Genomic DNA, 16,736 nt, shown 5'->3' with positions numbered 1-16,736 from the left:
TGTGAGCTCATGACCTGAGCTGAAACCAAGAGTAGGACCCTCAACCAACTGAGCCACCCAGCGCCCTGCTTGACATTATTTTAAAAATTGATTTATGTTAATGCTGCTATAACTCATTAATGTATAATTAATAGACATTGTTTTTAGAAAAGTTTTAGATTTACAGAAAAATTGAGTGGTTAGTACATAGAGTTTCCGTATACCTTGCGCATTGTCTCCTTATGTTGGTATGGTACATTGGTTATAATTAATGAACCAGGATTGGTACATTATTGTTAATAAAAGTCCATAATTTATTCAAATTTTCTTAATTTTTACCTGATGCCCTTTTTCTGTTCCAGGATCCCATCCAGGATAGCATGTTTCATTCAGTTGCCATGTGTCCATAGGCTCTCGGGCTGTGAAAGTTTCTGAGACTTTCCTTGTTTTTGATGACCTTGACGATTTTGAGGACTGTCAGGCATTTTGTAGGATATCTCATTCAGTTTTTGTTGCTGTGTGATATATAATTTCATTGCTACATAAGACAATATAAATAATATATTCTAATATGTAATGTATGGTTGTAACACTCCCATCTTATTCTTCCATTGATGGACATTTCAGTTCCTAATTTTTTGTTTCAAACAGTGCTGCTATTTTACTCTTGGATGTGTCTTTTAGTGCACAGAAGCGCACATTTCTGTAGGCCTAAAGCCAGAGGTGGAATTGGTGGATACAGAGTATGTGCATGTTCAGTTTTACCAGTTACTGTCGCACTGTTATCCCAAGAAATAAATTTACAGGTATAACCACAGTCCTTTGTCCCACTTTCTCACCAGAAGTTGGTATTATCAATCCTCAATTTTTTTCCAATAGTAGGTGTGAGATGATACAGTGATTTTAATTTACAGTTTTCTGTTTTATGACAAATTTGACCATTTCATATATTTACAAACTACTTGTGTTTCCTCTTCCATGAAATTCCACCCCCCCCCCCAACTTTTCTATTGAGTTTTCTTTTTACTCAACAGAAGTTCTTTATATATTCTAGTTATAACTCAGAATAGGAGTGGTAAATATCTTCTTCCAGTTTATGGCTTTCCTTTTCCTTCTTTTTATAGTATCTTTGGATTAACAGAGGATCTTTTTTTTTTTTTTTAATAAATTTCTTCATTTTGAGAGAGAGAGAATGAGGTGGGGGGGGGCAGAGAGAGAGGGAGAGAGAATCTCAAGCAGGCCCCGTGCTGTCAGTGCAAAGCCTGACTCAGGGCTTGAACCCACAAACCATGAGATCATGACCTGAGCCAAAACCAAGAGCCAGACGCTCAACCAACTGAGCCACCCAGGTGCCCCAGATTAACAGAGGGCCTTAATTTAATGTCGTTAAATATTATCAATCTTTTTCTTTATAGTTGTGTTTTCTAATTCTTAAGAAATCCTTATCTCAGGGTCAAAAATCTATTCTCCCATTTGTATGGTGTAAGGTAGGGATCCATTTTTATTGATTTTTTTCATTTATGTTTAAACATGCATAACCATCCGTTACTGCAAAATTACTTTTTCTCACCAACCTATGATGCCAGCTGTTTTACAAATCAGGTGTTCCTGGAGGAGCACACCTGTCTCTGCACCCTCCCTTCTGTACCATTAGTCATTTTTGTAGCCCCGCACCTACACTGCACTATCTTAATTACTATAACTTTATAGAGATTGGTATTTGGAAGAACAAGAACTGCTGACGTTATTTTTAATTGTGTTTTGGCTATTTTTAGCTTTGTCTTTCCATAAAATTGTTAGTATCAGATGTTCTAATATATTTTTTAAGTTAGATTCACAATTCTCAAGAAAGCATATGGTAAAATTAACCCAGCCTGCCTTTCTTCTCCCAGTTTCCTCTTGTAGAAGTGACCACAGTCAATAGTTTTTTGTGTATTTTTCTAGAAATAATCTTAAGTTGCCAAAGCTTGTGTGTATATCACCCCCCTTTTTGTAGTTGGCTAGTTCATCAGCAGAGTTTATTTAAAAAGTAAACAATTTTCAATGGAAAAAAACTTTCTTAACAGGTCATGATTTATAAATACCAAAGAGGTAATAAATGTTAAATTTTGTATATTTTTAGTCCTAAATGAAGTAATTTTGAGTAGTTTCTGAAATTACAAAATGTGTTTTATAATTTCTGCTAATTTTGGTGGAAAAGCGACCAATTTAGCTTCCCCAACGTTCCTAGCAGAGTTCTGGATGGGTTTGTGTCTCTTCGGTGCTTCAGGGAATCACGTTAGAGGCACAGATTGTTTTTCAAAACAGGAACATCTGGGTCAGGCTGAAATCCCTCTTTCAGCAATAGCTGTGACAGAAATAACACATCTAGGATATTCGTAGAGAGTTATGAATTATATTTGGGATTTCCTGTCAACTCCTATTGTCCTATTTGTTCTTTCATTTTCTCCTTCTGTTGATTTGTTAGTGTTGCCTTTCTCTGTCTTCTGCTCACCCGAGGAATAGCAACATACTTACGGGTGTATCTGCATCTGAAGCTGGCCAGTATCTTCTCCGTGGGTCCTGCGTCACAGAGGCCGCAGGTCACTTAGAGCAATTACCTCTGCCCCCATCTAGAAATTCCCTTAGTGTGAGAGTCTGTGGGTGAAGCACAGTTCTTGTTTGTCTGAAAAGCTCTTTATTTTACCTTGATTCTTTAAATAGTGTATGTTTTTTTTTCTTCCAGGTTTAGAATCTAGGGGTTGCCAGTAATTTCTTTCATCCTGTGAAGCTGTCCTTCCACAGTTTCCTGGCCTCTACTGATACTGTGAAGTCAGCGGTGTCACTCCCTCTCCTGTGAAGGTAAAGGTAATGTCTCTTTTTTTTACTCTGCTGCTTTTAAGATTTTCTCTTTGTCTTAGATTTTGTGCAGTTCAATATACCATGTCTGGGGCAGGATTTCTTTTTATTTATCCTGTTTGGGATTTGTTGGCATTCTTGCATCTGTAGACTGCTGTCTTTTATCGGCTCTAGAAAATTCTCAGTCATTATCTCTTCAAATAATAACCTCATACTTTTGTCATTTGAAACTATGATGAAATGTATGTTTGACTTTGTCAGCTTTTCAGTCTATCTTCCAGGTATTTTAATCTTTCTTCTATATTTTCTATCTTTTTTTCTTTTTCTCTGCTGCATTCTGGTTAATCATTTTTTTAATTAAAATTTCTTTTTTAAGTTTATTCATTTATTTTGAGAAGAGAGAGAGAGAGAGAGAGAGAGAGAGAGAGAGAGAGAGAGAGAGAAAGAGGGCTTGCATGTGTGCGTGAGTTAGGGAGGGGCAGAGAGAGAGGGAGGGAGAAAGAGAATCCCAAGTGGGCTGCATGCAGTCACGCAGAGCCTGATTTGAGGCTCAAACTCACAAACCGTGAGATGACGACCTGGGCTGAAATCGAGAGTTGGTTGCTTAGCAGACTGAGACACCCAGGTGCCCCTGGTTAACTTCTTATCTGTCTTCCTCTTCATTTGTTATTTTGCTGTGTCTACTCTGATGCCACACCCATCCATGCAGTTTTTAATTTCTGTGATTGTACTTCTCATTTCTAGGATTCCATTTGATTTTCATATCTGCTATATGTTCATTTCTTTAGAATTTCCTGTCTCCTGCAGATTTTCGAGTAGGTTTATTCTTTTGAAACAAAATAAACCAGGGGGTGTTTTTTGATCTCTAATATTTCTAATATGTGAAGTCTGGGTCGGTCTCTAGTGTGTGTTTCTCCCTGCTGCTTCTCCCTCATGGTACCTTGTTGTGTATTTGGTGAGCTTTTACTATAGGCCACTTGGTAAAATAGTTGCGTAGATCTTCCAAGACATAAAACTAAGGTGCATATTCCTCTAGGGAGGATTTACACTTATTTCTGCCTGGGGCTCAGGGATACTGCCTGTGACTTTAAATTCATGCCTCGAGGCTGCAGATCCTCCAGAGCCAGTGTTTACACCCCCTTCTAGAGGTGGGTATTTTTCTGGTTCTGCTTGGTACCACGGCAGGGCCTGCAGCCCTTTGTTTCGGGGAAGGAAGGCAGGTTTATTATCTGGTTTGCCTTTATCCTAAGGTGTTAGCCCTTTGGGGCCACAGCTTAATGTCCTATGAGACTTCTCACTTTTGCTGAGCCCTGGATTTTGACTTTGCCTTTTCTACTCTGCGAGCTCTCAAAACCCCTGCTCATTTTCACAGCTTAGCTTATTTGGAGAGGTAGATGCCACAAGGGGAAAAGAGACCTTGGATATTCTGATTCTCCTTGCTGCTGCTTAGATTTTGGCCCGGAAGTTCTGTACTCTCTTGTAGTTCTTTGATGCTCCTATAAAGAGTAAAAAAATATTTATCTCAGCTTTTTAAAATAAACTATTTATTTTAGAATATTTATAGACATATGGAAAAATTGAGCACATGGTACGGAGGGTTCTTATATGACCCAGACCCAGTTTCCCCTGTTACTAACATTTTACATGATATTTGTCACAGTACTTACATATTATGAACCAGTATTTATACATTACTATTAACTGAGATCCATAGTTCATTCAGATTTTAGTTTTTGCCTCTTTCTGTTCCAGGATCTCATCCAGGATCCTGTATTATTCAGTTGTCCTGTGTCCTTAGGCTCCTCTTGGCTATGATAGTTTCTCAGATTTTCCTTGTTTTTGATGATCTCAGCAATTTTAAGGAGTACAGGTCAGGTATTTTGCAGTCTGTCTTTGGGATTTGTCAGGTGTTTTCTCTTTGATTAGACTGAGTTTATGTGTTTTTTTTGGGGGGGGGGTGGGGGGAAGACCACAGGTAAAATGCCATTCTCCTCACTTCACATCCAGGGCACATGCTTTCGAATGACATCACTTGGCTGAGGTAGTGTCTGTTAGGTTTCTCCACTGTGGGTTAACTTCTCCCTCGTCCACACTTGTATGTACTCCAGGGAACGCGGTCACTGTGCATAGCTATAGCTCACACTTAAGGAACTGGAGTTATGGTTCGCCTCCCTAAGGGCAGAGTTCTCTGAGAAGCTACTTGGATTTCTTCTGCATGGGAGATTTCTAGTCTCTCCTGCTTATGTCACTAGAGACTGATGGATATTTATTTTATACTTTGGATGATAATCTAGTCCTACTTTATTTTGTTGCTGAAATTGTTTTAGCTTTGGCCATGCAGAACGTTTTCAGTTAGTTCCTCTGTCCCTTTGACACAACCTCGTCCTTGATCATTGGCGTGTTGTTGTTTTTTAAGCCCATCTGCACTTCCTGACACTACAGTGTTCTCCAGGTGTGTGTTGTACATTTTCTGCCCTGGCCCTAGACTCCCATCTTTTTTCTAAGCAGATTTGATTCCTGATTCCTTTCATTGGAGAAATGAGATCAGAAACCTGAAGCTAAGTATGCTCATTGCTGCTGCAGTGTCCTTGCTTCCCGGCCCTCTCAGTGCTTATATACACATAACTAGAAGTATTTCTATACAGGATCATCTATATCAATATCAAGTGAAACAGGATCTTATACTGGTGTCTCCAAGTGTAATTCATTACCACATGAATCATTCTAGCCCTCTCCCCTGGCTTATCTGTAACCAACATGAGAAAACTGGTTCCCACCATCCGCCATCTGTATCACTATCAGTTATTCTCAGTAACCATTATAACTGGAACCTGTTAACTTCCTCCTGTTTTTTAAAAAAATGAATGACAGAGTATTATACAAACTGTTCTGTACTTTCATGTTTCACTGGCAGACATCTGTTGGACATCTTCCCTTGCTCATTCACACAGGATTTACCTCGTGTTTTTTGAAGGCTGCATAATATTCCATGGTACTAATGTTCTTATTGAACATTTTGCCTATTGATGGCCATCCAGGCTATTTCCAATTTCTTGCTACACAATCCTGCAGCAGGATTACATTGTTTCTGTGAACACGTGGCAGGATTTCACTGAAGCGAGTACTTGATCCAAATGGATGTTTAAAAATCTCATTCAAGTTGCCCTCCTCCAAAGACTGAGCCAGTTTACATGCTCATCATATGCACAAATACGGTTTCCTGATACCAGCTGCAAGGGAGAGACCAGTAGCTGTCAACCTTTGAATTTTGCCAGTCATGTGAAGGGAATTTGCTCTTTGTCGTAGGCACAGCAAATCTGTTTTCCTAACTCTAGAGAGGTGTATCTTGGTCCACATGTTTACCTTTATACATGGTCCGTTTCTCCCTTTTCTCCTGGGATTGTCATGCATGGAAAGCCTTCTCATCTTCCATGTTCTCTCCGAGTACTTCGTGTGGTTTTCTTCAGAAACCCCAGACATGCAAACAGGCATACCGTACACCCACATACGTAGCACCTAAGTGCGTATTTTGAACTTTGTATACACTACACTACACTTGGTTTCCACTGTGCAGGGAGATTTGTCGCTATCTGCTGTTCCAGTTTACTCATTTTCATTGCTGCTGAGTGAACATGTCTCAGAGGCACTTCTTGGTTTTCCTGCTGTTGGTCACTGAGGTTGTCTCCAGTGCTTTTACAAACATGCTGGTGTGGCTCTTGCAGCACACGGGAGGGATTCTCTGAGGTAGGCATGGGAGTGGGCCTGCTGGGCTGGATGGTGAGGACATCCCTAAGTTCACTGTGGGGTATTTGTTCTGCAGGGTAAAGACGGCCGCCTTGTCAGCTGCCAGGCATGAAATGCTAGCTCCTTGTGATTTCGCCATTGGGGCTGAACATCTTCTCATATTTATAAGCCATTCAGGTTTTCTTCTTATGTCATTTAGCTATTTTTCTTTTGGGGGCATAGTTTCATTTTTCAGCTCTTTTGATCCATTTGCAACTGAGTACAAGGTATACAGCTGTGTGTTTTTCAAGATGACCAGTGACATAGTGAATAACCCAACCTTAACCTACTAAGCTGAAATGCCACCTTTCCAAATTGAGCATTCAAAGGCTGGAGCTTTAATGTTTGAGGGGTTTGGTGCACATCCTTGCTATTCTTTTTCTTCATGTTTGTTAGAATCAGTCTAAAATGTGTGCTAGTATTTATCACTAACCCATGAATTATGTATCATCTATCTCAAGATGTTCATTCCCCCTGAGTTATTAAACTTTCCTATGAACAAGATCCTACCATTGATCTAGTAAGACTCTCGGGGCTTTCTGTTCACTCCTAGGCATTGTCCCTTCTCTTGCTGGATTACAGTGACCGTCCAGACAGTGCTTAGTAATAGCGGATGGTGAGTATAATTCTGGTCGTGTCAGTACTTGTGGTTTATTTTCCAGCAATTATGGATACTGTTTTTTAAGTAAAAAATGAAAAATTTTATCAAATGTTTCCTTCATATCTGTAGTTGCTAGGACTTGTATTATTAGGTTTATAGTATCATCTATCCTTGCCTGTTTTTGTTTTGTTTTTCACAACATAAGAATCCTCTGCGGGGGTGGGGGGGGGCACCTGGGTGATTAAGCATCTGACTCTTGGTTTTGGCTCGTCATGATCTCGTGGTTTGTGGTTCGGGCACTGTATCAGGCTCGGCGGCATTGGTGCAGAGGCTGCTTGGCATTCTCTCTCTCCCTTTCTCTGCCCTTCCCCGGCTTGCTCTCTATCAAAAAAACACTTTAAAAAACAACTCATCTTAGGGAAATTAGGAAATTAGAGAAACACCCCACCCCAACCCTGTGCCTGGTAGAGGAGCACTAAGTAACCATCAAATGGGTGAACGCTAGCGTCTGTTGATCTGTTCACAGAAGTATAGGATTTTACATTTGCCATCTGAACAGTTTTAGAAGCATCTCTCCATTGGTACATCCTCCAAGCTGCTGACAACTATCTTTGAAAACCCCAACAATAAGACATTCACATTCGGCTTTCCCCATACTTGAAGGGAGATCATTTTGCAGATCTCGTGTCATACAAGCAGACCTCCTACCACTTGGCTCTCCTACCCAGAAAGTCAAGTCTAAGACCTTCCCCCAGTGTAAGCCAAAACTCTTCAGGGTGCAAGACTGGAGGCCCTCAGTGCATATCACCCACCCCTCCTGCATGAGAACACTCAGCACCACACTGTGAACTTATCGTAGAATAGATTTATTTACCTGAAACCATGTCTGTGCAATGCTTGTTGCTATACCAGCACAGAAATAAACAACTGATCTCTATTTACAGTCTAAAGTCAAACATGCGTTGTGATAAATTGACGTTTAGCATTTTATTAAGATAAATGCATCACAATATCCGTATTGCACCAACATCTGTCTACTGCTTCTGATTTCATTAAATAAGTTACATTTAATACAGTGCAAAATAGCCGTTTGCACACTCAAAAAAAATAACTGAAGTTATGAACTGGAGGCCTACGTTTTAACCTTTCAACACCTGCAGTGTTTTCAATAAATTTATAAATAAGCAAACTGTACAGAGCCAATTAAAAAGTAGCATGTTTAAATGACACCATAGAGAAATCTAGCTACTTACAACTGAAGGCATGCATTACAATTGAATATTGTACATTTATATAAGCTATGACATTTTGCACAGAGAAATATGGAGACTTGGCTGATGGCTTCTAAGTTCTTAGATAAGGTTTCAAAACCTCAGTCTTCTTGCAGCAAAGAAACCAAAGTTCGCTGGAGAGGCTTTCTGATTCGTTAAGCTAAATTGTACATTTGTAATTATTATTTTGATTTAAAAGCTAAACCCGTTGGTAATACACGTTTCCTCCACATAACACACAATGAGTTGGGGACTTTTTTCTACTTTTCTTTTTCCCCCAACATCAATCATGCAGAGGGCTGGTAGATGTGTTGCTAAAAACGCACATGCACGCAACCGAACACCCTTATATTTCTGCAAAATGGTTTAGGAAGCGGTTACTCCAGTATTGCTGAAAAGGAAAGAGAGAGGAAATCAGCTTTATGAAATATGGGGAGGAAATGTTAGAATAACCATATAAGATTAATAGTGACAAGGAATGGTGAAAAGGAATGTTCAGTTTGATTTTTTTAAGATTTCAAGACCAGCATTTCTGATTAACTGTCCCTGAGGTGCTGCCTACATCAGGCAGCAGCCAGAAGCACTGGCTTGGTACAAACCCTTCATGTCGCCTGGCTACAGAGCAAAGGCCACCCTGGCTCATGGAAGAACCCCACCAGGCAGACACATTCTTGCTTCAGACACGGAAGGGCAGTGGGCAAGAGGGGAAAGAGTTCTCGGTTAGCAGTGTGGACGGTAAGGAGGGTGACACACAGGCGAGCAGTGCGGCTGAGTGCGAAGCCTCTACCTCCCCTTCCTCCCCACCCCATTCTTGTGGCTGGCTGAGCGGTGGTGGCTCTGACAAAATTGGTGGTTACGTTAAAAAGGCAACAGCTGATTTGGCCGACTTAGCCCATGGGCGCTGCAGACCCCTCTGGCTCTAGGCTGTGGGGAGCCGCTTTACAGACCCCGAGCTAATGCCTGTGGTCTCATATTCCAGAAGGTCTGCCGCCTAAAGGACATTCAGGGAGCTGAGGCCCCTGTCTGAGGGTGATGTGATAGCAGCTGCTTGCGGGGAGGCTGGCACTCACCCTGCTTGTCTGTGAGCTCACGCAGCTCTCTATAGAAAGTATCACCTGCACTGTGCAGATGAGCGCCTGGAGGATGTGTGACGTCGCCATCTTTTAGGCAAAGGCCTAACCAAGAAGCCGTGCAAGGCCTACCTGCCCATCGGTGAGAACACGAACAAGTTCTGGTAGGTCTGAAAAGGACACCGGTACTGATGGCGGCAAAAGCAGAGGCTGCCTGGGAATTTCCTGCAGGTGCTGGGTGAGGATGGGTCTGGTCTGGGCACCTGCCCCTCACTGTGGGAGGCCCGAGGCCCTGGATGCGTCCACAACAGTACAACTGCTGAGGAGGCGCTGATGTGGCAAAGCCTGAAGCAGAGGGCACAAGGGGATGCTCCTAGCTGCCTGGGCTGAGGGAAGCGGGCGCTGAAACTGCCTCCAGGCTGGATGGGCCTGAAGCTGAGAAACCACAAGGCAACAGCCTGCCCAGGCTGATCTGGAGCTGTGCATTTCTCCGACAGCAGCAAACAACATTTAACTTCTTTTGTAAAGGCTACTACTTCGAGGAACCAAGTCAGGAAAAGCTGACTATTGGGTAAGTTTGGTTTCCATTGAATAGCACACCACCCAACAAGCTCAGACATCCTGTTCTGGTTTGCAGCCAAGGCACACACCTTGCATTTGGTCCTTTTTAGGCCTCATGATGCCGAAACTGGCAAAACCCATCCTCTTCCCTGTTACACGCTCTGCCAAACCGACCAACCTCCCTTTCTCAGAGACCTCATGCAGTTAGGATGGGACTTCTGTCCCCTTACACTTGGACCTTGCAAGTTGGCAGTACCCTGCCCCGCTTGATGATTCCCACCAACTCTCCCCCAAACTGGAAGCCTTTACATCACATCTGTTGGCTGATCCCAAATCTGGGCCTCCAGAGCCTTCACAGGAACACTCAGGGCCTCATGGGGAGGGAGCTCCTGCTTAGGCCTCCTTCGCCCTGGCTCACGGACAAGGCTGGCTGCTAGCAGAGCCATGCCCTAAATAACTCTGCTTTAACGTACCCTGGAGAGAGAGAAGACAAGTCCCAGCTGCAAAGGATAGGACCCAGAAGGTGAAAAGAGGTGGCCTACTTGAGACCAACCTATTGGATACACGAACTGACTGGTTCAACTATTTGCTTTCACTAGGTTTTTGCTTTTTAATGAACCAGGTAGCAAGGTTCCTGGATGAATCCTTGCAGCTAGTAAAGACCAAAGAACCACAAGTTTTTGAGAGTCCTCATCTTGGCATTAGCAAAGGCAGCATTCTCTCAGCCTGTAAGTTGGACCAAAGCAAAACGAGCTTCTCTCTCCCCAGGCTCTCCCTGACACCCGGCTGTGCCACTGACCAAGGCAGCGCATGGAGCCTACAGATGTCACACCTCGCGTCAGCTAACCCAGCCCCCGTGTGCACAGGTACCACGCATCGTACACTTGCTGCACTCAGAGACTGTCACAGAGCACAGCAGTGCATGACACAAGGGACTTTTTCATGTCACACAGCTAGCTCACTCGGTGGCAGTCACCTTTAGGCTAAAGCATCTGGATTCCAGGGAATACTCACGTTAGTTGATGATGTTGGAAGGCATTGGAGGAAAACACCATAGTTAGGACAGTTAATGGCTTACACACTGTTGGTAAGACTGATCTCGAACATGCGCAAACATTTATCATAGTAACATGGTGTTGGTTAGTGCCACATTCAAATAAAAATAGTTCTATACAATATGTTCATTTGGTCATGTGCTATTTACAGATTTTACAAAAACACACACACACACGCACGCACGCGCCCTTATGTTCTCTACACCAGGCTACAACAGGCCAGCAGAAACTTGCATAAAAAGTATCACAGATGACAACTGGTACATATACATGAACTCCTACAACTACCTATGCAGCAGAACAGGATCTTTCTTCCCCTAGAGCACAGTAAAGCTAAAGTTCTGAGCTAAGAACTTAAGAGAAAATTGGACACGGCTGTTAGATAGTTCAAGCTAAGCCACTTAAAAGTTAAAAACAAGACAGTTATTTTTCTGTCCATTTAAAATGTTTTATTTTCCTTTTAAACTAGATTGTGAAGTGCCACTGAAATAGGCAATGTTGGCAAAACAATGTCTGTTACAATAAAATACATTAGACATTTAAATAAATAACCTTAAAAACTACGTGGGGGGACATGAACCCAGTCGATTGTATCTGGAACAATGTTTTCTGCACAAGCGAGAACAGGCATACCTCTTGTTAAGACTGATGTAAACAGAACCATCAAAACCCTACAGGAGAAGCAGCCGAGCGGGGCTGGGAGTGTGGGGGGTGGGGGTGGAAGTGAATGGGGGCCACAGGGGGTGAGGGGAGTGGCAAACCAAAAAATACTGACTGAGGTAGCAGTACTCTGCTCAGTGCAGAAAAATTGGCTTATGAATAAAAAATTAGACTGTGATCTCAGATTAAATCCAGATGATCATGCAGAAGACACAATACATGCTATTTAGTTTTAGAAAAAAAAACACACACATTCATTTCCTAAAATCTGCTGCCAATTAATTTGCTGACAATGTCTGCTGGCTCAACTATTTTTTTTATACAAGGATGAGTATTAAACAGAACACTGTACATGCTTTTTCATCTACAAAAAAATATTTGCATAAAATAGTGTTAGTTCTCTGTACATGTCAATGGACACTTTAATTATGTGTATAAAAAAGGAAAATCTTGCCCCACTGGAGTCAGAAAAAGCAAAACAAAATCTAGAGTATGAAATCTCCTTCACCAGCCAGTATGTTCATGTGAAAATTCAGCAGAAATAGACAGTTGCTTTAAACAATAAAAAAATTAATTGATTAAGTTAAACATCTTCTTTATGTAAAACTGTCAGTCAAGACCAGAACATATCACTAAAGTTAGTGTCTGTGCTATAGACCCAGATCACCAGGGGCATTATGAGCAGCACAAACGGCCAGGAAATCCCATCGGTGCATGCCGAGAACGAGCAGGATTTGGTGGCAGGCTGCACACACTCTTTACCAGGTTCCAGGTAGTTGCGGGCCACAAACTTGAGTGTCTCATCCATTAGAATCACAGGCAAGGAGATTTTCAGCACCATCAGCCACTGGGTCAAGTTCAGCGGTGTGATCTGGAAAATAAGCTGAAATACAAAGAAGCTTTGTCAAGTTCCCAAACTTGCAGGACAGGCAGTTAGGCCCCAGCTTGGTCCTGGTCCCGCCACCGCTTACTGGCAAAGGTTCCACGTAGAGGATGAGGAAATGGAGCGACATGGACAGGCAGATGGAGCCCACGAGCCAGATGTTCTCCCAAGGGGGCATCCTCAGCAGAGACTGGTTTTCAGACAAGCTGCAGAACAAGGAGAGGGACATGACACATGCCTGTCCAAAAGGCAAACACCTTTGTTACAAGTGACAAAGACCATTTGGAGCTATGCTTTAATAGGATAGTGGCTAACTTGGCATTGCCCACTGACCCAATTCTTTTGAGTGAAGTTTCTACTGTGGCAAAATTAAAGAAGAATGCTCAAATGTAGGACAAACTTCCAATTTTAAATCTAGGCTTCCTTCGGCACAGATGATTTCAGTGGACTCCAAGATGCTCTCAATTGCCCTTGATGCTTAATGCTATTTTGGGATTTCCATTTTTGTCATGGGCTTAATTGGATACCATTTATCTCACTGCTAAAGAGCAAGAGCACCTTCCCTGTGGGCACTGGCATATAGGCTCTGAAGTCCCTATTTTTGGCCTCTGCTGTCTCATAAAGAACGTGTGGTTAAACACTCCCACTACTTCCTGGAGGTGATGACGACTTAAGCTTTTAAAACCTGTGCTGCTTGTTCTCTTTTCTTTCTGGGAGGGAGGAGCTTTCCTGAGATCCTCCATCAAGCAGGACACACAGTTCCCCTAGGCCCTGGCTGGGGGAGCTCTCGCCCCAGCCTGTGGCGGACTCACTGACCTGTTGAGGGCGTTACACATCTCTATGGTTACTAGAACAGACAGCGCCATGGTCATCGGGTACGGGGACTCAAAGATTGCACAATCCACTCCTTCAAAGTCCGGGTTGTCATCTTTACACTGTAGGAAGTGGCTCTGCAACAAACACCCATTCAAGTTCCTGATCAGCCAAGTCCATTTCCAAGGTCCATGCCCCAGTGACACAGTAAATCTCAGAACACAGACCCACAGGAGATCTCAGTCCATCCACCAGAGAAGCCCTGGTCCTTCAGAATAATCTTAGATGCAACTGTTTATTATTTACGCATTAAGATGATTTGGTAGGCACCGAAACCACAAAAACTCAAGGGCAATCTTATGCTCTGCCTCTAAGGTACAGGAAAGAAAGGTGGATACGTACCAGTTGGTAGAAGGACACCCTTGGACCCCCGTCGGCAGCAATAAACCACCACGCGGCAGCACCCACAGTAGCAGCGCCAACGTAACCTGGTAACAGACACAGGCAGGGTTTGCAGCCCACAGCTTATACTGCAGGCTCTGCCTCACAGGCCAATCCCCCACAGAGATGAGACCTGGTTTGTCGATGGCACTGGAGAGCTTTGCTGCCACTAGCAACTGCTCACTCACATCAGCCCAAGCAGCTGACGGTGGGTCTCTGCAAGGAGAGGGGTGTCTGGTACAGAAAAACCAGGCAACTTTTCCTCCAGAGTTTATGAGAAAAAGGAAATACTGCAACTGGCAGGGACCTCGACGACAGCCATGCCTTCTCTAACTGGCAGCAGGTACACACATACTCTATGTAAGCCCTCGCTGTGTTGGCTCAGATCACAGCACCCAGGACTTTTAGGGAAACTGATGCTCCCAGGTGTACGCTTATTTGCTCTATCAAAGGCCTTGCAGAACCTTTACGTGGAAATGCTGTCAGAGCAGTTAGTGCAGAACACAGGCAACATGCCAAAAACCCAGAGCTGATTCTGGGACCACCCTCCCTCCCAACCTATCAGTTCTGAACTCAACAAGTTTACTACAAAGCAACGGGGTAGTGGAGAACAAGGGATTGGACACTGTGAAGATGGTGCCGATGCAGCAGCACCCACCACCACAACACAGGTGCATCCCCTAACCTGGCAGCTATGGGCAGGAATGAGAGAGCTGGTGCATGGGGACAAGGCAGCTCTACACACACCGATGTGGCAACTCCCAGCAAACAGGAAAAGGTACACGGAGACAGGGTTCAGCACACAGGTGTTTACAGCACGCCAACACTTATGAAAATAAATACATGAAATAGATCTGTTTGCTAGACTTATTTCTGGGAGGGCACATGAAAAACCCAATGCTGGAGGGCAACTGACTCGCTGAGAACCTTCTCACGCTATGCCAGTGTCCTTTTTGAATTTTAAATCATGCGAACTTATTAAAACAAAACCAAAACGCCTTCCTATGGAACGCCAGGGAAGTTATTTAAACTCTGTAGGCCTCACTTTTCTAAAGCTGGGGGACAAGAATCAGCAGCTGGGCCAAGAGCATGAAGTCTACAGAAACAATGTAGGTAGAGGAACATGACCTGTGGTCGAGGCTCCTGTGTGTTTACCAACCTCTGCAGATCAATGCACATCACCCTTCTCTACTCAGGGGAAGCAAGGCTTAGTTTCATAGCTTGGGGATGTAAGGCCTGACCCTGACTCACCCCTATATCCCTTTGCCCTTAGATTAAATCTGAAAATCTCATTCACAAAGTCCCAAGGGATGATAAGGATGCTAAAACAAGGGACTAACTTTCCTGTAAACTGGACGTACAGTTTACTGAACTCCATTTTTTGCTACCCTAATATGAGGATAGAAGAAAAAAATGTGTGTTAAGGGATGAATTTACAAAACTTTGGCTTATGAAGATTACGTTTAAACATCAACAACATAGGGGCGCCTGTGTGGCTCTCAGTTAAGCATCCGACTTCAGCTCAGGTCATGATCTCACAGCTTGTGAGTTCAAGCCCCACGTCGGGCCTCTGTGCTGGCAGCTGAGAGCTTGGAGCCTGCTTGGGATTCTGTGTCTCGCTCTCTCTTGGCCCCTCCCCTGCTCATGCTCTTTCAAAAATAAGTAACATTAGGGGCGCCTGGGTGGCGCAGTCGGTTAAGCGTCCGACTTCAGCCAGGTCACGATCTCGCGGTCCGTGAGTTCGAGCCCTGCGTCGGGCTCTGGGCTGATGGCTCAGAGCCTGGAGCCTGTTTCCGATTCTGTGTCTCCCTCTCTCTCTGCCCCTCCCCCGTTCATGCTCTGTCTCTCTCTGTCCCAAAAATAAATAAAACGTTGAAAAAAAAATTCAAAAATAAGTAACATTAAAAAAATTTTTTTTTTAAATCAAGATTATAAAAAACTGTACTCACAGCCAATAGCTAGGTAACGGAAAAAGAGCCATCCGCTGATCAGTGGTTCCTTCGGGTTCCGGGGTGGTTTGTTCATGATGTCCAGATCAGGTGGGTTAAACCCCAGTGCGGTGGCAGGCAGGCCGTCTGTCACCAGATTGACCCAGAGCAGCTGGACAGGAATTAAAGCCTCAGGAAATCCAAGGGCTGCAGTCAGGAAAATACTGTTTCCACCCAAAGAAAGAGAAAGACCCCAAATTATTTTTTGCCACTATTTAAATAGCATTAGTACCCTCTCCTCCTCCCAAAATCAATGGACAGTAACAATGACTGCTTGAAATAACTTTTTTTGGCCATCATCAAACACTCAGTATACCTAATTTTGAGTTAAAGTAAAATGTTAGAAGGCCATAAACTCATTTCTATGTTCTAGGGCATCCTTCACTGCCCAAGACAGCCAAAGACAGCTCTCCCGTGAGCCAAATGAACCTCTACCTTCCTTCCTCTCACTCCTCCTTCCCGACTCCTGCACAAAGACCAAAGCTGCTGCCACATGAACAAATCTGGAAAACTGGTCATCCCAAGCCAATTTTAGAAAAAAGACTACAAGTGCTCTTTCGCAGGGACCCACCAGACAACTTCCCCCACATTCGAAGAGATGAGGTAGCGGATAAACTGCTTCATATTGTTGTAAATCGCCCGCCCCTCCTCGACAGCAGCCACAATGGTGGAGAAGTTGTCGTCGGCCAGGACCATCTCAGAGGCGGTTTTAGCCACTGCCGTGCCAGAGCCCATGGCAATGCCAATCTCCGATTTCTTCAGGGCGGGAGCATCATTCACGCCATCCCCGGTC

The 16,736-nt window shown here is 43.5% G+C and overlaps 1 protein-coding gene and 1 long non-coding RNA gene across 3 annotated transcripts in view; one reads left to right on the top strand and one right to left on the bottom strand.

Moving 5' to 3' along the window:
- The first annotated feature begins 1,217 nt into the window (after window positions 1-1,217).
- On the top strand, window positions 1,218-11,281 carry LOC109493184. The gene is made up of 3 exons (XR_002737182.2): window positions 1,218-2,826; window positions 7,154-7,216; window positions 10,872-11,281. It is a non-coding gene; the product is annotated as an uncharacterized LOC109493184 (long non-coding RNA).
- The window catches only part of ATP2A2 (ATPase sarcoplasmic/endoplasmic reticulum Ca2+ transporting 2), a 58,755-nt gene continuing 50,070 nt past the window's right edge, over window positions 8,052-16,736 (bottom strand). Inside the window, 7 exon segments of one of the 2 annotated variants that reach the window (NM_001009216.1) lie at window positions 8,052-8,863; window positions 12,581-12,701; window positions 12,790-12,907; window positions 13,518-13,651; window positions 13,917-14,002; window positions 15,905-16,107; window positions 16,515-16,735. In NM_001009216.1, coding sequence (NP_001009216.1) covers window positions 8,850-8,863; window positions 12,581-12,701; window positions 12,790-12,907; window positions 13,518-13,651; window positions 13,917-14,002; window positions 15,905-16,107; window positions 16,515-16,735 — 897 coding nt within the window. In that variant the 3' untranslated portion in view covers window positions 8,052-8,849. 2 annotated transcript variants of the gene reach the window in all.

This window comes from Felis catus, chromosome D3, assembly GCF_018350175.1.
Source record: "Felis catus isolate Fca126 chromosome D3, F.catus_Fca126_mat1.0, whole genome shotgun sequence".
Classification (NCBI taxonomy): domain Eukaryota; kingdom Metazoa; phylum Chordata; class Mammalia; order Carnivora; family Felidae; genus Felis; species Felis catus.
This window is presented reverse-complemented; position numbering and strand designations above follow the sequence as displayed.